Raw genomic sequence first — 21,850 nt, forward strand, 5'->3', positions numbered from 1 at the left:
CAGGCAAGCCCAGCTTGAGCTTCAAAACGCAAAATGTTTTGAAAATTTTGAAACGTTTCTATTTGCCTCGTTTCATTTCAAGGCTGTTTCTAAGCTCTCTGTTTTGTTTCAATTTTGCTGTTTTGAGCTCGAAATGAGTCGAAACAGTAACAAAACAAAACTGCTGGTGAAATTTCACGCAGCCCTAGTGATCATATGTTCTGGATTGGCTGAGACAGTCCCAGATTTTGGAGGCTGGCCCCGGCCAGCATGTGAAAATTAAAATGACTGTCCCAGGAAAAGGGTGTGGAGGCAGAGCAGCCGGAGCTGTGAAACAGAAAGCCCTATTAATAGTATTAACACTATTTGCTACTTTACAGGTAATTGTTATGTTAATATCTATGAAGTAAAGAACAATGGGTCAAGAGCCTGCAATGCGATGCAGCGGCTAGTAAAGAGACCAAAACGCTGGCTTGCATCCATAGATGCTTCTCAAGCAAATCCCGGGACGTCATTCTCCCCCTGTACTTGGCCTTAGTGAGGCCGCAGCTGGAGTACTGTGTCCAGTTTTGGGCTCCGCAATTCAAAAAGGATGTGGAGAAGCTTGAGAGAGTCCAGAGAAGAGCCACACACATGATCAGAGGTCAGGGAAGCAGACCCTACGATGACAGGCTGAGAGCCCTGGGGCTCTTTAGCCTGAAAAAGCGCAGGCTCAGGGGTGATCTGATGGCCACCTACAAGTTTATCAGGGGTGACCACCAGCATCTGGGGGAACGTTTGTTCACCAGAGCGCCCCAAGGGATGACGAGGTCGAATGGTCACAAACTACTTCAAGATCGTTTCAGGCTGGACATAAGGAAGAACTTCTTTACTGTCCGAGCCCCCAAGGTCTGGAACAGCCTGCCACCGGAGGTGGTTCAAGCGCCTTCATTGAACACCTTCAAGATGAAACTGGATGCTTATCTTGCTGGGATCCTATGACCCCAGCTGACTTCCTGCCCTTTGGGCGGGGGGCTGGACTTGATGATCTTCCAAGGTCCCTTCCAGCCCTGATATCTATGAAATCTATGAAATACCAGGCCGTTGTCTCCCTGCAGCAACAGAGAGTGGAGGGGCAGGGGCAGGCAACATCCCAGATTTCACATTGTCCCATATAGCCACTCTGTTTTTGAATAGGCGTCCTACATTGGCCCTTTTCCAGTCCTCTGATACCTGGACTGTTTCTCACGACTTCATGAGGATCATTGCCAAGGACTCTGAGATCTCCTCTACTAGTTCCTTCAGGACCTTGAAATGAAGCTCATCCAGCCCTGCTGACTTGAATTTATTTCAGACACAACAAAAACTCTCTGACCATCTCTTTTGTTATGTCTTCCCTCAGTTTGCTCCCTTCCTTATCCAGATAATCCCTGTTAGGTATCTGGCAGCTTAAATTTTTTTGAGAAGACTGAGGCAAAGTAGCTCTGCCTTCTTTGTATCTTTGGTTAGAAGTTCTCCCTGACTTGTTAACAGAGGACCCACAGTTTCCTTGGTCCTTCTTTTCTGGTCAACTTACTTATAGAACCTCTTCTTGTTGTCTTTGATCTCTTTGACCAGGTGCTGCTCATTCTTTATCTTTGCCTTCCTGATTTTGTCCCTGCAGTTTCTTGCTATTTCTTGGTATGCATCCTTGGTGACCTGTCCATTCTTCCATTGCCTATATGTTTTCCTTTTGCAGTTGAGGCATTTAGAGCTCTTGTGCAGCCACATTTGTCTCTTGCCATTCCTTTTGTGCTTCCATTGTGTCAGGACAGGATCTTCTTGGGCTTCCAATACTGTGCCCCATAGAAGCTCCCAGCCCTCCTTGGCACTTTTATCTTTCAATCTATCGTCCCATGACATCATGTCTATTAGCTTCTTGAGTTGGATGAAATCTGCCTCTCTGAAATCTAGGCTCCTAGTTTTGTTGACCACATGCTTTCCCTGTCTCAGGATCTGGAATAGTATTGTATTGTGATCAATCATGATGCAAGTATTGCTGGCCCCTGCCTTTGTACAGAATCCATATACTAGTGAGTCTTCTGATAGTAGCATTTGAACCAGATAAGGGTAGTTACACTTTCAGATCAGATTCAAGATATCTGTTTAAATGGACTCTCTGGAAGCAGGTATGCATTCTATAATACTGTGCTCTGAAAGTGGTTTTGTATGCTCTGGTTTTATTGGTTGACAGGCTGTTTGTTTAAGACTGATGGGAGCACTTTTGTATGCTTTGGCTTTGTTGTTATTTTCATTTGTTTTTGAGTACGGAGTTTCTTTTAGTTAGCTTATCTCTATTTTAAAAATCTTATTTGGTCTTGTGATTTGATATTTTGAGAAAGCTCTGGGTAATTTACACTTGCTGTAAAGGCATGAGAATGTTTGATTATCCCAGAGAATTCAGTAGACATCATCACTCTCTAATAGTTAACTGGTTGTTCCTCACAACCATTGTGGCATCTTATGGATATCCAGACTTTCTGATATCCAGATGACGGTATTGATTGACCAAGATGATTAGTTTATCTTTTTTTGTTGTTTTTTTTTAAAGAAAATCTTAAACATTCGGTGCTAGACAAGAGTCATCATACAGTCAATGGTAATTGCAGCATCTTGATCCCACAATGGCTTTCTTTTGTTTGGTGATTTTGAATGTAATAAAATATTTTTTTTTTAAATCACCAGTAAGCTTTAAGTACTATAATCATTTTATTCATAGTTTAGTCATCTAAGCAAATTTAAATTGTCCTCCTTCATAACACTATTAGAGGAGAGGAAACAAAACCCCAGTTCATCTTTAAGAAACAATTTTATGTGATTTGGGACAGTAATCGTATGGCCATTGTATAACGTCAATACAGGCTATAGTTTAGGTTGCTTCTCAACATGATTAGATTTGTCTTAGGTTTCCTTGATTTATATCTTTGGGAGGATTCATTTCAACATCCCTGCAACTGAATTTTATCTTAATCGTTGATACATAGTCTCAGACTTATTTTCAGACTTAACCCCTTGACTGAGGTTTTGTTTGAACTATAAAATATTTCCAGCTCCTATGTGTTATCAATAATATTTTAAATAAATTATTATTGCATTATTGAAATTGGAGGTGGAAAAGATGGAATAAACTACACCCACCGAGGATGCAGACCTCGTTTACGTGGCCTGTTGGTGTATTGTTTCATAATTTGGTTTAGTTTATGAGAGTATATTTGATGCTATGGGTTCTTTGAGGCTAACCATCTAGCTGGACACAGCAGAGTCATCTTGCTCTCAGTCTGGGGAAGACAGAGATGTTGCTGAACAGGGATTGCTTTTATGAGATGACACCTTTGTGTCTCATCTCCTTGGATCAAGGAGATGCATTTGGAGGTTTTTTGGCAGATTAACAATCTTGGCATTGTTTTTTTAACATGCCTCATCCATGGAAAGCCATGTGTCAGACATGGCTTGGAAATGTGGCTTTCAGATCCAGTTTGCATAGGTTTACACCTTTAATTCATCTCATGACAACTTGCTGATGGCAACATATGCTGTCATGACCCTGAGGCGTAATTATGCTACTTGTAGTTCCTTTTTCTCTGAGTTATTAATAAGGCTGATCTGCAGGTTCTTCAGAATGCTCATGGGTCTGTGCTATCCTGGTTGTAATCAGCTTGCTTTGTGCACTTTGCATTTCCTGGCTATCAAGTTATGGATTAAGTTTGAATTAGACTTAAAGATTTAGAAGACTCTTAATGGGCTGGCCCTGTTACTTTAGTGAGTCCTTCTTTGAGTGTCCAACTAACAGGTTGGTGCACTTGCATGTAACATGGTGTTTGGGCATTCGACCACTGTGCCGAAAGTTGGCAGATGCCTTGACAGTTTTTAATCTTCCCTACTAAATTCCAGCTCATTTCATTGCTTCCCATTTTTTAAAAATAAGGTTAAAAGCTTCGTTTTTCCCCACAAGGTATTTTTAAATTGCTACATCTGCTATTGTAGGCCTATTGTTTTTGCTTATTGATCTCTCTCTCTAATTTTGCCTGAGGTGTTTCTAGTACTGAAAAATTGTTGCATGATTCTTTTTCAGCACCCAATGTGCTTTTGTGCTTACTCTGACTACTTATGTGGAACTGCTCTCGCTTTTAACTAAAGGGACATGAGGTAAATACGCTGTAAGATATTACAGTATACTATACTATATTACTGTCTGTAAGACTGTTTAGAGTTGTGCAAAAATAGGTTTTTACTTGTTACTTCCTTTAAACCAGTGCCTTCATATAAAATTTTCCTGTTTTCATCTAGGGAAAAAATGCTGAACTTGCAACATATGGGCCACATCCTGCTTTCTTCCTTTTTGTTTAAACTACCTGCCCAAAACAATACTGAGCAGGGATTGAGAGCCCACAACATTTCCCCACCCTGCACAGTTTCCGGGTTAGACAGTTTAGTGAGTTCAGTGAACTTTCCATCTTTTCCTGATAATGCCCATGTGACACTGAGATCAGATAAGCTGTATCGGAAAAACAGGTTTCTCTTTAGAATGAAGGGGTGGGGATTATGAAAATGTTTACCTAGGTTAGGCAAATGTTTGTCCTCTCTCCTTTCTTTCATTAGGAACTCTTAAAGCTGCTTCATAGTTTCAAAAGAATGAAAGCTGTAAAACAAAGATGGGAATTTCTCTTGGAGAGCTTTACCTCTTAGCATTCTGCTTGTGGAGACCTATAAGCAGGTACTTGCTGGCATTTGTAACATAGGTAAGGACGTTTACTCTGGGTCCATATATATATATATATATATATATATACACACACATTATTTTGTTAAGCATTCTGATCTTCTGCTGAAGTGATTTTAAATGTGGATGAATTGTACAATACTATTTTACTTCTTTCCCCTATTTTTTTTATTGAAGCCAGGCTTTACAGCCTACTGTAGATACCCCACAGTTGATAAGAAGGTGATGCCAAGAAAAGTACCTTTTGAAGGATAAAATCCTTTGTTATGCTAGAGTGTGATTTATGTGTTTGGCACAATATGAGACGTGAATGACAGACTTTCTGCTGATTTTATTTGCTGTACATTAGTTCATAACTTTTTTGCTCTTTCAATCTCTAGATGAATTCTGACAGTTGCCTTACCTAATGTTTTAGCAGATATGGACTAGACAAGCAAGCAGTGAAACATTGTTTGATTCTTTGACAGTCTGTTTTTGTCCTGGTTATATATCATTTGAAAATGTAAGATATCACTGTGCCTATTTTACTATTTTCCCTTCAATTTTCATTTGGTCCTTGCACAAGTAAATTTCCACTGATGTCAATTGACATATGGTTGAATAAGGATCGATAAAAGGACCTCAGCATTTGGCCCACAGTGTAGAAGGTGTAGACAGTACTTTTTGCAAAGTTGGTTAGATATTAGATATGAGGACAGATAATAAAGTCTTTGCCCTAAGAATTTACTCTATAAGCTCACAAATAGGATATGCATATGAATGAACTGTACCAGAATATTTTACTACTTTCCTCTATTCTTTATTAAAGTCAGGCTTAAAAGCCTACTGTAGATACTTCACAGTTGCTAGGAAAGTAAGGCTAAAGAAAGTACCTTTGAAGCATTAAGGTGCTTGTATAGATGCAAGCAATAGAGAGTACAGTCACATGAGTTTTAGCGCACACAGGGGCTGAACCAATATTAATTGATTTCAGTGGTCTTCTTTCCATAGACTTTAATAGGATTTAGATCAGGCCTGTAGTCTCTCAGCTAAATTAGTAATAATTTAGAGCAAAATCTAGGTACTCAAATGTGAAAGGAGTACAATGAGCAGAAATTTGGTCCCAAATGAGGATGAGGGAAGTTACTTGTGAAACATCTGTTAGATTGGGTCTACCAAGTAATTTGTAACATTTGTTCACTAATGCCACAGCAGTTAAATTTAAGCTTCTGTGAATTTTAAACCCACATCCCAGGCTACGAAGGGGGCTGGCTACCTCTTTCAGAAGAAAAGAATAAACAAAACACATCTAATTAAGGGAAACATTTGGGGTCTGATTCTCCTCTTACACCAAAATAAACAAATCCATTGTGGTCAGTGGAGGTAACCCCAATTTCATTGAGAATCAGACCCACTCTTTTGACATGAAGCAAGCACTGATCTCTTCAACCCTCTCTATTTAGCATTTCCCATGCAAAGCTCGGCAGTTCAGCTGGGTTTGATAATTAGCTGAAGGTGCATTATTAGGGGCTTGATAAGTGATACTCTTCCCACTGACTTCATATAGATGCAATGTCTTGCCTTGACTCTTTCCTTTAATAGCAGTCTTCAACAGCAGTTCACAAGAGGATGGAGCTAGACTGTTCTCAGTGGTAGCAGATGACAGAACAAGGAGCAATGGTCTCAAGTTGCAGCAAGAGAAGTTTAGTTTAGATATTAGGAAGATTTTTCTCACCATTGGAACAGGTTACCCAGAGAGGTGGTGGAATCTCCCTCTTTGGAGGTTTTCAAGACCTGGCTAAACAAAGCTTTGGCTAGGATGATCTAGTTGGGGATGGTTCTGCTTTGAGCAGGGGGTTGGACTAGATGACCTCCTGAGGTCCCTTCCAACACTAATTTTCTATGGTTCTATCTTCATTTTCTCACCTAGTGGTGTTGTCTTGATCTAACACTCTAAAGCAGTTGTTCTTCTTCAAAGGCTGGATTCTCTACAGTTTTTGTGTAGATTTGTATTGTATCCAATCAGTGATGCAACAAGTAGAGTAGGCACCTGAGGCAAACCCTGTGGGTGGTGCATGGTTTCGGGTGGTGGGGCAAGAGGGAGAGCGTGCAGGTTCTGAGGGCAGGGGGAAAGTGCACGAGCTCTGAAAGTGGGGTTGGAAAGTGTCATCAGTCTTACCCACGATAGGAACTCTGAAACAGCCCCTAGCTGCGCTGCTGCTGCCACTACTGAGCACTTTACCTGCCTCAGCTGTTGCTCTTCAAGTGGCAGCAGTAGCTGGGGGTTGTTTTGGTGTTCCCAGAATGCATAAGCTCCTGGGGCACAGACTCTGCAGGGGTAGGGGTTGATTTCAGCATCCCTCTTAACTTGGTGCCCAGAGCTAAGTACCCACTCCTACTTATACTACTGTATTCAAGTTAAGACATTGTAAGGAATATGCCTTCTGTTGTCCATTTAGGCTAAGTACCAACAGTCAAAAGGTCTGAGGCTGAATCGATTCAGTTTTCACATGTTTGTCTAAACTGTGGAGATTGAACCAATAATGAAGTGAACTGACATTCACTTTTGAATCCAGAAAGGCAGCCAGATGCCTGCTAGAGCCAAGGAGTGCTAACGAATGCCTCCCAGCCTGCTGGCCATTGCAGCAGGCATCCAAATGCAACCAAGTAGGGCCTGTTCTTGATTGGCTGCTCAGCACGCACCCCCAGCCCCCTGCTGTCAGCCTGCAGGGCAGGAAACAGTCCCTGCAGCCCAGGATCCAGCAGCAGGGTCCCCTGAGCCCTATTGCTGGTGTAAAGGAGGAATTCCCCATCCCGTCCCTCAGCACAGTCTGGTGCCAGCTTAGCTCTGCCCCCACAGGTATGGGGGGAACAGTCCCTCCAGCCCCAGGGATTCCCCTGACTCGGCAGGATCCCTGAGCTCTTCAGAGGGGGAATCTCTCCTTCCCACCCCTCAGCTTGGTCCTGCACCAGCTTGGGCCCGGGCTGGAGGGACTGTTCCCCCAGCCTGCAGCTCCAGAGGTGGAGTTAAGCAGTTTCTGGACCACACGGAGCGCTGTGAGGGGCAATGTCCCCCTCTGCAGTGGTGGTAGGGCTTGGGGGACCCTGCCTGGGCTGGGGAAACTCCCACTGAAGCACAGGGATCTAGCTGGCCCTGGACTTCAGGTACTTTTCCCCCTGCTTCCACTTGTGTATCAGTGGCTGGTGTGGGTCTGGCGGAAAACCTTGCACACCAGGGATTGGGTCCGGGGCTGGGGAGGGAGGCTCTGTTCCCCTGCTTCTGCCCCTCACCCCCCACACTGCTGGGCTGACCTGTGGGGTATAGGCAGGTCCAGGGCTACAGAGCAAAGGCTTTGCTGCCTCAGCTCTATAACAGCCCAGGGGCAGGATCAGGCCTGCTTGGCTGGAGCAGATAGTATGTGCCAAGGCTAGCCTGCCCGCCTTTTTGGGGTGGGCAGGGCAGTGGGGGAGGTGCAAAGCATTCTGGGATGCTGGGGGACTGTGAGTCAATTTGAATTGGGAGGGGATCTAGGACAGAAGTTCAATACATCAGTTTAAACCTAAATCGGTTAAGTCTGATACTACATTTATCCAGGTCTCTCTTAAACTGGTTTCAGCCATTTTGAAACTGGTTTATGTGCACTGAACTTCTGTTCTGTTATAGGTTTAAACCAGTTTCCGATCACTTAAGCCAGTTCATGTGTAATGTCTGTCCCTAGACTTAAGGACTAATGAGAAACATGAGCCTAATTTCTTTTTTAGGAGAATAAAGGACCCCAAATAGCAAAGAGAGGACTGAGGAATAAGCAGAGATGGGGCTCTGTTCTCCTTTCTCCACTTGATTGTGTTCTGCTTCTCTACTTCCTTTGGGGTGACATGACGTGCACTAGCTCTAAAGTATAGACCTGGTTGGTGGCACAATCCAAACTCAAATAACTCAATAGCCTCTTCTGCCCAATGCCTGTATAAATTCCTTCTGTCTTTGTATGGGATGCTCTGGAATGAAAAACCTTTAATGCATTCTTGTAATTACTGATGTGTACCAATGCATTTTGTTATCAGTTCCAAATAGGAATTTGACCTTTTACATTAATGGGAAGAGGGGCAGGCCTTTTTATTATCCTATATCACATAAAATAAGAAATGACACAATGGATGCCTGGTGTGATAAATTACTATGACTGTCAGAATTTGAACGGATACACAGAGTTACTAATAATGATATACTATTCATTTTGAAGACAAATTACAATTTTCTGCTTTGCCGTTAGGTACAATGTATTATACCCCTGTATAATAAGGGATTCTTCTCTCCCACCCACTTTATGTTTATTGTTTTAGCTTTATTTTGTATAGAATGAAACTATTTTATGTAGATTTCCACAGAACCAAAGCAAACATCCATTAGGTGCTTAATGACAATCATTGTCTAAAAACTCTACCTTGTGTGCTACTCAGCAGCTTTTAGTTCCAATATGTCAAAAATGTCATTATTATGTAACCTTTTAGTATCAAGTACCCAGAAAACTGAGGTGTGAAATGAGGAGTCCACCTACTCAGTAAAACTCCAAAGTGGGGCTCACTACAAATGCTGTTTATTTGTAGCTCTACCTGTTACGAGGGGTTTAACTTCACCTCGTTTTTTCTAAGCATGAAGCATTGGTCCACAGATCTAATTATTTTTCCCTGTGAGCTTTCACGTGGAAGTTCCACATCCTGAATATCAAGTTCAGTGTCCTTCATTGCTTGTGACGGTTTGCAATGCAAATGGGAGGCTTTTTATCACTTAGTACCATATCCATGGTAACCAAATGAAGACAAGTTTGCATTACTTCCTTAGTGAAGTGTAATCCGTCCCCTTGTGCATGTGCCAAAGGGTCACACTGTGTTAAAGAGACAGCAATATATTTCTTAGAGGTAAAAGCAAATAAAGCCATTTCTGTTTTTGTATTTCTCTCAATTATCACCCCTCTCCCTGCTTTTTCCCACCCTGTGATTTATTTTTCCCCCCTTCTCATCTTCCCATCATTAAAAACTAAGCTAGTGGCAGTTCTTCTTTTCCCTTTGCTGGGAGGGTAAGCAAACAGTCATCCATCTTAACTGTCAACTCAAACACTACTTCTTGGCAAACTGCCTTTCCTGGCCCTTCACAGCATTTTTTATTTATTTATTTATTTTTAATTTAATGGGGGACAGAGAGCTGGCCCAAGAGCATGAGTGGATATACCTTGGCTTTTCAGACTTTGGGTCTGTGGCACGGCAGAGGTAGGAACACCCAGCCACTAAAGATTTCATTTTATTAGAAACTGGAGCAAGCAGTACAGATTGGAGTTCAGCGCGGTGTGTTAATTATACTGGTAAATGCCTTCTTCCTTCTGTTATGTTAAAAAAATGCTGCTATTGCTACGCTTTTGGTTTAAGTTCCAGATCTAAGAAGAATAGCCTTAATTCTATGCCTTTTTCACAGCCTTGTTCGACTGTACTTGTCTGACCAAGAAATGTTAGTGAAGGGAATAGATTCTAATCAAATTGAATGTACTGTTTCATATTGGTGATTGTTAATGGTTTATAGTCAGTTTCATTGGTTATAAACTCTCCATTACATTTTGAGCTTTCTCTTTCATTATTGAGTCTGAAAGTTTAAAATTCATTTTTATTCATCTCCTCTTTGTACAGTTTTACATTTTGTTTCAAATGGCATTTTTTTTTTGGCTCACTGTCGGTTATCATCATCTGTTGTGCTCCTTTTTCTCAATTAAGAGCTAAGTAACATTGTGATTAAAATGCAGCATTATGACATGATTCAGTTTCCAGCATAGAAGTGATTCACAAAGAGCAACACCAGTCATCTTAGATTTCACTCCTGTTTTGCTTGCAGTGCAATCCTGACCCTATTGAATTCAATATGAGCTTCACCAGTGTCTTCTCCACAGCCAGGAATTTACCCCAGATTTCGTACCAACCAGGCTGTGATCAGACATAAAGAATCACTTGGGCCCTATCCATTTTTATTTATTGGTGTATTCTTCTAAAATTATTTTATTTTATGCCATGTAATTATTTCAGCTAAGTTTATTGTCAATATATGACTGCAACTTCCAATGAAAGGATTTCAGAATGCTTAATGAACAATTAATTTATATCAGAAGTAGGTTACAGCAGATGGAATATTTAGGCACTGAGGGGCTATGCAAAGATGCAACAGAAGCCTGCCACAGAGCTGGAAACTGAATCCAGTTTATTAGTATCTCTGGCCTAGACCATCTAGCCTGATGAACATGTTGCTTGGATCATCTGTTGTCTCAAGGTTTTGGCCCTCTTGGTCCTCAGTCAGGTAGGATCAGAAAACAAGGTTGAGTGCTTCCTCCCCCCTTGCCCCCTCCCCCCCCAAAAAGTGACGGAGGGAAGTTTAACTCTGAGGTTCTAATTTGATCCTATTTTGAGGAGTGAGTGGACCTACAGAGGCAAGGAGGGGGCGAAAATCTTTTTTTCAGTCTGGGGATTGGTCACATTTGGTACTTGTGTCCCCAAACTGGGTTAGGCTGTGTTAGGGCTGTCCCTGGTTAAGAAAGTGAAATTTGTGATGTAATGACTATATTCTCCTTCCACTCCTGAGGGCATTGAATCATTTTTCTTTTTTACTAGGTTATATATGTCATGGTCATTCCACCTAAGGGAACTACATACTGGCCTAAAGAAAATACAGAAGATTCAGAGTGATTAACATGATTGTGGGCATGTCTACACATGCATTAATGTGCCTTTGCTACTGCCCATTAAGTTTAGTACTTCTAATACTAGTACTATATAAATGCTCAGTAGCCAGCACTAATGCACAATAGCAAAAGCATAAAGTCTTTTTGTGATACTTAATACACAGTAGACTAATTCTACTGTGCATTAGCAAAGGTTTTACCCTGATGTGTCAATGCATGGTAGAATTAGTCTATTCATGGGTGTCTGGGGCCTCAATGCGATGATATGGGCATTTGTTTTTGGTTTTTTCCCCAGTGATTTCCCTCCCCCCCCATGGTTCAGTACTACACATACCCTTTCACTTTTACTCCCTGTGTGAGAGAGAACTTGTTCCAATGCTTGGCCACCCTCATAGTAAGAATGTTTTTCTTAATCTCCAACCTAAATTTCACCTGCTGAAACTTGAGGCCTTGTTCCTAGTCCCATCCCCTATGGACACAGAGAAAAGCCCATCTCCATCCTCTCAGTAATTGCCCTTCAGGTATATGAATACTGTTATCAAATCCCCCATCAGTCATCTTTTCTCTAGGCTAAATAACCCTAGTTCTTTTAGCCTGTCACCATAAGTCTTGCCTCCCAGGCCCTTAATCATTTTTGTTGCACTGCACTGGCCTCTCCAAACTATCCACATGCTTCTTGAAGTGTAGGTCCCCTAACTGGACACAATGGGCATTTATACACATACTTTTTGTCCCATAATTCACTGGAGATCCACCACTTCAGAGCAGATGTGATTAATTGAGTCTGCTCTGAATGCAAGATCATGAGAATTGTGCTGTACCACATACAGTTGTATAAGTGGTGAAAAGTGTGTTAGGGTGCAGAAAATGGCAGCGGTGTGCTTTTGAACTAAAACACCTTCTATGTGTTTTAGTTCAAAAGCATGCCACTGCCATTTTCTCGGCACTCGCACACATTTTGCCACTTATACAACTACAAATGATGCAGCACTGGGTGCTTTTCAAATTGCCCCACTCTGTGATGCTTGCATGTGTAAAAAGGCCCAGTAATCCAGGTAAGGCCTACAGCAGAAGAATCACTTCTCTGGTTTTGTAAGTGATACTTCTGTTAATAAACCCAATATGCTTTTGGCTTTTTTTGCAACAAGAGTATGCAGTTGGTTCATATTAAGCATAGGGTCTACTGTGACCTCCCAGGTCCTTCTTTGTACTAAAACAGCCTGTCCATTCCCCAGTCTATATCTGTATGCAATTATTCTGTCCCAAGTGCAGAATTTTGCACCTGTCCTTGCTGAATCTCATCTAATTGATTGTGGACCATTTCTTCAGTCTATCTAGATCATTCTGGATCCTAGCCCTATACTCCAGAATACATACAACTCCACCCAATTTGATGTCATCTGCAAATATGCTAAGTGTGCATTTGATCCCATCTTCCAAATTGTTAATGAGATATTAAACAATTCTGGTCGAAGGACAGACCCCTAGGAGCTCCAACAGGCCATTGATGACTACTTGTTGAGTACAATGAACCAACCAATTATGTATCCACCATACAATTCTTTTGTCTCTAGTCTGTTTTTCCTTAGCTGCTTAATGAGAATGTCATGTGAAACAGTGTCAAAAGCCTTGCTAACATCACTGCTCTCCCCTTATCCACAGAGCCTGTCACCTTATCACAGAAGGAAATCAGGTTGGTCGGGCCTAATTTGCTCTTAGCAAATCCATGCTGGCTGTATCTGATCACCTTGTTTTTCTCTAGGTGTTTCACAGTGAATTCCTTGAAGACCTGTTCTATGATCTTTCAGGGTCAGGCTGACCAGCTGACTTTTTTTACTTCCTGTGCCAACTGCATCTCAAATCATGGCTTGCTATCCTATTGCCTTCCTATTTTTCTTCCTGCATACCCATGTAGTACTTATCCAAAGTTTTCATTTTTCATAAGATTACTTTCTGAGCTGCAACTCATTTGAGAGATTGCTGTCTAGCTACACTGGTCTCCTGTTACGCTTCCTATTCTTCCATCACATGGCGATAGCTTGCTCCTGTGCCTTTAAAGTACAGCCAGCTCTACCTAACTCTTTTTTCCCTTTAAGCTTTCCTCCCAAGGGATCTTGCCCATCTGTTCTCTGAGTTTGTTAAAGTCTGCTTGTCCAAAGTTCAGTGTTTTTATTATGTTGCTTTCCTTCCTTCCTCCCCTTAGAATAACGAACTCTTATCATTTTGTGGTCACTATTACCCAAGTTACCTTCCACTATTCGTCCCTGGTTATGAGCAGTAAGTCAGGAAGAGCTTCCCCCTAAGTTGTCCTCAGCAGAGTCCTCCATTTCCCAGTAGAGAGTTGTTCTCTCTACCAAAAAGCTGTCCCCAACACACTTCAGGAATTTGCTGGACTGCTTGTGCACTGCTGATTTTCCCTCCCAGAAGTGTCCTGATAATTCAAGCCCCCCATTAGAACCAAGTCCTGCTCTTTTTCTTGGAGAGAGATACTGTTTTTTTACTTGGAGATCTTTACATTAATAAATATTTAGAGGAATTAGGTAAATATTAACCAGGTATGGATTAGAAATGTGTTGACAATCAAGAAATAGAAGGTAGTTATTAATGGCACTAATAGCAGGTTTTGAACAGCGATGAATATGGTATAACGCTGATGGGAGTTCAAGAGTGCCGTGTTTTTTGTGAAACAATAACACTTTGATGCTGGTGGTGGCAAGGAGAGTGGGACTGATGAGTGCTGGCAACTTAAGTGAGATTGCTCTGCTGAGAACTTGCCATAATTTGTTTACATGTTGTTCCAATTTTTTTCATGTATTTTGTATTTAAGAACCTGTATAAGTTTCTCAGTGAGGCAGTTTCCTTAACATCTACCTTGATGCCTTCCTTGAAAAAAAGACCTCCAAGATGTTCTCAATGTGTTATCAAACGAACAAAATACACAGATCATGGAAACTATCCAGTCATTCATTTCATTGACAGATTTGCAGAGCTAAATTTGCTTCTGGAGAGTAGTCACAAATTAAAACACACAGATGATGAGTGGTTCTGGCACCCAAACTGTGATCAAGAGGACACTCTTGTCTGAAAAGATGTACCTTATCAGATTAATCATTATGCATTAATTAATTTGAAATTAAAAGGGTGTCTTCTACCATCCATACACAGGAAGTTAATGATGATAACTGGAATTAATAGTAATGGGAGTTATATCCCTGCCTCTCTAGATATAGGGGCTTTACCTTGTGTGACCATTTACACCATTGCAAAGCATTTTAGAACCAGTGCACAACATTGGTTTAAAAAGTGATTCAAGGTGTACAGTGTTAAAGAATCAGGCCAAAGGATTTCAAAGTTTGAGAATGAGGTCAGTGAACTCAAGATATATTTGAACTTTTACCTTTATTCCCTGACATGGCATGTCATAGCCCTCTTCTGCTATTTCTGCTGGAAGTGGTCAGAATAAGAAAAAAAGTGACTCCCTCTCCCATCCCTCTTGTAACTTTCTTTCTTTGACCCTCTTCCTACTTTGAAAGCATACCTAGTGGCAACTTCTGTGCAGGTGGTAGACTCAGGTAGAAAGCTTTGCCTTCAAGGGTTCCCATGGTTTAATTGAGCGGAAGGCTGTGTGTGGCCTCACATGGATGTAAAAGGAAGTTAGATCCCTCTACCTAATGCACAATCATACAATCCGTAGAAAATGGTTTGGGTCTACAGGGGTAAATGAGCTACACACCTGCTACTCCTTCCACCCCCTGCCCAGGTGAGCAAGACAGGGAGGCATGACTCTGTTTACCCACTGCAAACTTGGACAGAGCAGATCTTCCAGAAACTGCTGTGTTTCCAAGGGAGGTGGCAGAAATGGGGTTGGGAGACGATATTAATCCAGATTATCTTCACTCGGAGACAGTCAAATGTCTCTTGCTATGAGGAATGTTTCATTAACTTCCTTTACTGAATGCAAGGTCTTGGATTGTACATAAGGTGTGAAAGTATGAGGAAAAGGGTTACTTTGTTTTTCTTTCCCCCCCACACCAGTATTCCCTTTCTTTCATGCACCTGCATATGACCTGGCAGTATGAGGAAAAAGGATTTTGAATGGTCACACAAAATGAACTAGTCTCCCTACAAAACTGGACAGAAACCTGCTGGCAGTGCAGAATGGGGAAGCTCACAGTGCCAAAGCTTGCCCTTGTCCTGCCCTCTGCAGAGGACATTTTTGTCCTCAGTCCTTTCAGGGCTTCATGTGGTGCTTTTCAGAGGCATTTGAATCACCAAAAAATAGGAAAGAACTCAATAGATCCAAGAGATCAGGCAAACCAATGTTAGATAAATGAGTAAAAAATAATGGTTTCAAAGGACATTGAGTTTCCCGTTTTATTTGCCCTAAGAATATCCACAAAAGAGAGAAACAAAGGGGTTTTTAATATCTCTTTCACAGACATAGCCTTGTATACTACTGCCTTTTGTTCCAGGTTGGGTTTCTGGGCTATCATTTGCAACTATAAGAGAATAAATTTAGAGCTCTCAAGGTTTTGAAATTAGAAACCTCACAGAACTGCCAGACACTTTGCTGGATTTCAGTTTAATGGCCCAACTTAATTTTGGGGATATGTTGGGATTCTTTGGGGAAGTACTGAAGATGGAAACCAGGTGCCCTAGCAAATCTACGTGAGTAACCTTTCCTGGTGCCTGCTGACTTTTGCTTTTCTCAAAGCAGTATTCTCATTGCCAAACAAAGTCTCCAAATTCATTTAAGAAAACAGAGCTTAATCCATGCCCCACTTCCTCTCCTTTTCTGTCTCGTGTGATAAAAAGTGCTTAAAAGCTGCTCTTATGGAGCTTAATCCACTTCTCTCTCTTAAAATCTTTGATGCAGTCTGGCCTCCATCTGTCATCTCATGCACATACACCAGAAAACAATCTTGTTGAAAATGTGATTAATAACTGCAGGGATCTTTGTTGGAACATTACGTTACAGCTTCATTGGAATGTGCAATCTGAATGGTAGCGTTTGGAAAGATTAGTGCCATGGTATCAGGCTCGCTTTCCATTGCAAGTTTAACTTATGATTGCTGGGCTGCACTGTGGAAGAAGATGAAAAGTTGACCCATACCAGGATTAGTAGGCAGGAAAGTGGTCATTCAGAGCTAAACACAGATGTTTAAAAATTCTGTTTTTGAAGACACACACATATAATAAGGGACAGTCTCTACCCCAGATCAATTAAATGTTAAATTGTTAATACATTTGGGAGGGAGGAAGGAAACATTATTATATTCACGTCACAGACAGGGAACTTAGATGCAAGAAAATGAAGTGACCTGCCCAAAGGTCACACAGAAACTGAACCAGGTCTCCAGAGTCTCAGGCCAGTGCCTGAATCACACAAACAAACCAGAGGGCTCTTCTACCTGGGACAAAAGAAGTGCTCTGTCAGTAGGTTGTCATAATGTGAAGCAACTATCATTTGTAAATGGTATCAAGTATTTTTTCTTTGTATGTGTTTTCTTAGCTCACAGACTTGCATCTTGAAATGGCTTCAGAATCTCCCTGTCATGAGACCAGGAGTAGCTTTGAAATGAAGAGAGATATCTTGCTATCCACTAAGACATCATGGATTCACCTGGATGAAGATATTCCAACTCCAAATGTAGCAGACAACCCTCTTGGTGAGCTCTGGGAACAGCATTTTTGGGATTCCTAACAGGCCTTTTTAACAGAGGATAATGTTAGTTTTTCTTGTGCTGTAGTGACTGAACTGGTGACTCATCTGTCATTTACACTTTGTTCTTTCACTAAGTCTGTCTCATTTTTCTTTTTGCTCTTTTGTTCTTGCCCACAGAGGTTCCTATGGAATCTGTGCACCTGTTTGTATTGCTATTCAAATGCTAAATATGCATAGCTCCATTGTTTCCTTAGGCCAATTTATACTTCATAGGTGTTAGGTGTGTTAGCTGATAGTCAGTGTAGTGCTGGAAATTGTGATTTCTTTCCTCTTTACTAAATAGGGGGAAATCACTAATATGTTTCACAAAACTTCGGGGCTGGGGAGGTTGTCCATTTTTATTTTTATTCGAGTTCTCTCAGTTATAGAACACACTATTCAGCATGTGACCATGTGAAAACTTCCAGAAAAAATACCCTTCTTGTGAACTTTAATTCTAACCCTCAGAACCCCTACTATTATAGTCCAGGCTCCCAGTTGAGCAGAAATTACCAGTTTAAAATGATTAAATAGCTTTGTGAAGTGATAGAAGTAGAACAGAGGCTAGAAGAATACTAGCAAGCCCATATTTAGAATCATAGAAAATTAGGGCTGGAAGGGACCTCAGGAGGTCATCTAGTCCAACCCCCTGCTCAAAGTAGGACCATCCCAGCCAGGGCTGTGTGTACCAGAGTCTTAAAAACCTCTAAGGAAGGAGATTCCACAACCTCTCTGGGTAGCCTGTTTCACTGCTTTACTAGTGAGAGAGTTTTTCCTAATATCTAACCTAAACTTCCCTTGCTGCAACTTGAGACCATTGCTCCTTGTCCTGTCATCCGCCACCACTGAGAACAGTCTAGCTCCATCCTCCTTGGAACCACCCTTCAGGTAGTTAAGGGCTGCTATCAAATCCCCGCTCAGTCTTTTCTTCTCCACACTAAACAAGCCCAGTTCCCTCAGCCTCTCCTCCTAAGTCATGTTCCCCAGTCCTCTGACCATTTTTGTCACCCTCTGCTGGAATCTCTCCAATTTGTCCACATCCTTTATGTAGTGGGGGGACAAACCTGAACATAAGACTCCAGGTGTGGCCTCATTGGTGCTGAATAGAGGGGAATAATCATTTCCCTCAATCTGCTGGCAACACTTCTACTCATGCAGCCTAATATGCTGTTAGCTGTGCCCTAAACTGGGATGAGATGTCCACTGCTCTTATAGAGACTTCTGAAAGCTACATTCATTGTCACCTTTTCACATTTGCTGTTCACTGACTCATTTTCAACATACAAATCAGTCTGGCACCATTGATGATGATAGCGTGAGCCTCTGCAGAGATAGCTCCCACTTTATCACACATCTAGCTGGACCACATTGCAAATTCACCCTTCTCCCACTTGATAGGAAACTTCCATCTGACAGAACTGCACAGTCCTCCTAAAATGCACAAATGTTTGACAGATATTCAGCCTATTCCCTCAATGGAGTTGAATCCCCACACAATAGTTTGCCTCTAGCTTGAATTTTGAGGAAGTTGGTGGGTAGAAAGTGACTGTAGCTAAGAACCTGAAACAGATGTCTTCACAGAGGTCTAGGCTGTTCCTTTGAAGGCACAGTTGGGCAATGGGGAACTGAATGTGCAGGATGAGCATGTCCATCTTATGTTATATAGTTTACTCTATCCAGCACACCAATCCTATTCCAAGGGCAAATGTGGAAGAACGGGGGTGAACACAATTAACTCCACCTTCTCCTTGTCCCTTTGCGAGGAGGAAGTACCGGCACTCTCACAATGCATCCTATTTCTTATTAACATTGCCTGAAAATAAAGATGGTGCCCTTCACTCCCAGCATCACTGAGCGTCCATGTAAGAGTTGAGTCTTCTAATAACTAATTGTTTTGTTGGTGATTTAAGACTGTTTGTAACCTAAAGATGTACATTAGGGCTGTGTGAAATGACACCATTCTATTTTGACTTGTGTTTTGACAGAACAGCGTTTCATTTCAAATTTTGTTTTGATTCAAAACCGCTGTTCTGTTTCATTTCCTCAAAACAGTTTCGCCGTTTCGACACTGTTTCGTCCATAGGCTATAATGGGGAAGCTTAAAACAGACTATAACTTTGTAATTTCTGGTCTGATTTAGATTAAACTTGCAAGAATAGTAGTCCCTTCTCAGATCATGAAGTCTGTCAAGTTTCAAGGAGATAGGTGCAGGGGTTTCAGGGAAATTACACCTCAACATCTTAAAAGCAAAAAACTCATGTCACGTGTATATGTTAAGCCACAGCAGGGTCAAAACTGCAAGGATACTAACCCCTGCTGAGGCCACAAAGCCTGCCAAGTTTTAAGGGGATGGGTGCAGGGGTTTGGGGGAAACTGCACCTCAAGCTGTGGACAAGCAAAACTCATGACATGGGTGACACTGCGTGTTAAGGCGCAGCAGGGTGAAAGCTGCAGGCATGCTGAGCCCTGCCGAGGCCACGACGCCTGCCAGCTGTCAAGGGGATTGGTTCTGGGTTCTGGGGCCTGCACCTCTGGCTGATGACAGGCAAAACTCGTGTCATGGGTGCTTGTGGGACTGTGTCTGTCTTGGGGCACAGGGGGGTGAAAACTGTAGGCCTGCTAGGCCCTGCTGCAGCCATGAAGCCTGCCAGCTCTCAAGGAGATCGATGCAGGGGTTCTGGGCCCTGCACCTCTAGCTGCTGACAGGCAAAACGCGTGACATGGGTGGGTGACACTGTGTATGTGTTAAGGTCCGTCCTCCCTCATCTGACACCAAGGCAGAAGGTAGGGCAGTCCAAACAATGTTGCCTTTTATGCAGGTTTTCCATCCCTTCCCCAGAGCACTGGGATTGGAAGGGACCTCAGGAAAAGATGACAGTCACTGGCCAGCTACATGGTCAATAACGAGACCGGTCCTCCCCCCCTCCCCCTCCCTCTTCTCACTTAAGTTTCTGTTTCCCGGCAGGCAAGCCCAGCTTGAGCTTCGAAATGTGAAACGTTTTGAAAATTTTGAAATGATTCAACTTGCCTCGTTTCATTTCGAGGCTGCTTCGAAGCTTTCTGTTTCATTTTGATTTTACTGTTTTGAGCTCAAAATGAGTTGACACAGCATCAAAATGAAACTGCTGGCGAAATTTTGCACAGCCCCAATGTACATGGTTCCAATCTCCACACTGAGGAACAAAAAACATTGATATGTATTAGACTTTCATTGTAAGATTTTTAGTGATTAAATAATTTTGAGCTTTCTGTGAGAGACTTGCTTTGACTTTGTATTCCATTCTTGGCTTTGCCACAGACTTCCTATGTGCTACTTTTAGTATGTCACTCCATTGCTAACTCCTCTGTCTCTGAATTAAATAGAATTAACCTTCTGTTAATAATTAATAACACTAATGAGCTTGATTTTTTTGCTATTTAATTTTTGTTTTCCTTCTTGATTTTAGGAAGAACTCAAATTACTAAAATAAAGTTATGGCCAGTATTTTTTCCCTAAGAGGACAGGGTTTGGGGTTTTTTTGCACATTCGAGGATGAATGGAACTGTTAAGTTAAAAATTCCAATGATGTGGTAAATTTATATAAATGAATTTGGTACCTTTATAGCCAACTTATTTTTCTTTTTTTAGAAGACTCTAAAGAAGAAAATATTCGTCACTGGTTGAATTCTGGTTTCTTGTAAGTTTTTGGTTATAATACTTAATGCATATTTGTTGCTATGTCAGCTTACCCTCATACACTTACTTACTGCACTAGTAAAGCTATGTTTGAATGTATTGGAATGATTTTCCAACAGACCATGCAGTTTCTACAGCACTGAAGTTGTCTTCAGAAATTTCACTATTTTTTATTTATTACTGAGTGAAATATATAATACATTTCTTTGGAGCTGGGCTTGACCAGAATAGAGCACTGGCATTTTGCTTCAAAGCCACTGAACATTACAGTGCATTTTCTAGCATAATCCTTTGCCTCATGGGGGTTGTAGATCAGCTTCTGTTCAGCTTCATGACACTCCCCTAATGTAATCTACCCCAGTGCCATGGTACATTATAGGTCATATAGGCATATCGCCTATCGAGACTACTCCGTGGTGGAAAGTGATGGCATCATGCAACCTAACTAAAATCCCTCTTCTCTTACATTGCACCACTACCATATCTGTTAAATGAGGCTTACCTCCTTGTTCAGTTTTTTTTACTGAGTTAATGTCTTCCTTTAAAACGCATCTTGCATTTACAGCTTATCTACAAATGAAAACTTACAAGATAAAGAGGAAGCAGGTAAGACAATTAGAAAACCCAAGAGATCTGCTTTCATGGACAGTTTGTCAGTGATGATACATATTGTGAGTATATCAAATAGTATGCTAATAGTTGATAAAGATTTGGCTATTTGTCTCCCTCCAATGAAGGCTGGTCCTGCTTATACAATACCAAAAAGCACAGTTCTCCATTTTCCTTTCCCTTCCATTTAGAATCTTTCATCCATAGGTAAGCTCTTGATTCTTTTACTTCTTCCATCTTAATAAGAAGATACCAAAACTGAATGTGTTGCTAACTTATCAGTTCAAGGTAAATCACTGTCCTCCAGCATCCCAGCTGCCTTATGGCCTCCCTAGCCCTTCATTTCAAGGAGGCATGCTAGCACTTGGCCTGCACTTGCCGGCTCTAGTCAGGCGCTCAGCAAGTCCCATCCCTGGGCTGTCTCAGTGCCAAGCAAGCACAGCCTCTTT

General features: G+C 41.7%; 1 protein-coding gene across 1 annotated transcript in view; it reads left to right on the forward strand.

Annotated features, from left to right (window-relative positions):
• The first annotated feature begins 294 nt into the window (after positions 1-294).
• The window catches only part of CCDC129 (coiled-coil domain containing 129), a 93,976-nt gene continuing 72,420 nt past the window's right edge, over positions 295-21,850 (forward strand). Inside the window, exons 1-5 of the mRNA XM_025200590.1 lie at positions 295-359; positions 4,597-4,736; positions 16,925-17,081; positions 20,745-20,793; positions 21,358-21,398. Of these exons, the coding sequence (XP_025056375.1) occupies positions 16,946-17,081; positions 20,745-20,793; positions 21,358-21,398 (226 nt within the window). The 5' untranslated portion in view covers positions 295-359; positions 4,597-4,736; positions 16,925-16,945. The remainder of the gene's footprint in view (positions 360-4,596; positions 4,737-16,924; positions 17,082-20,744; positions 20,794-21,357; positions 21,399-21,850) is intronic.

The sequence above is a fragment of the Alligator sinensis genome, unplaced genomic scaffold (genome assembly GCF_000455745.1).
Source record: "Alligator sinensis unplaced genomic scaffold, ASM45574v1 scaffold86_1, whole genome shotgun sequence".
Taxonomy (NCBI): Eukaryota; Metazoa; Chordata; order Crocodylia; family Alligatoridae; genus Alligator; species Alligator sinensis.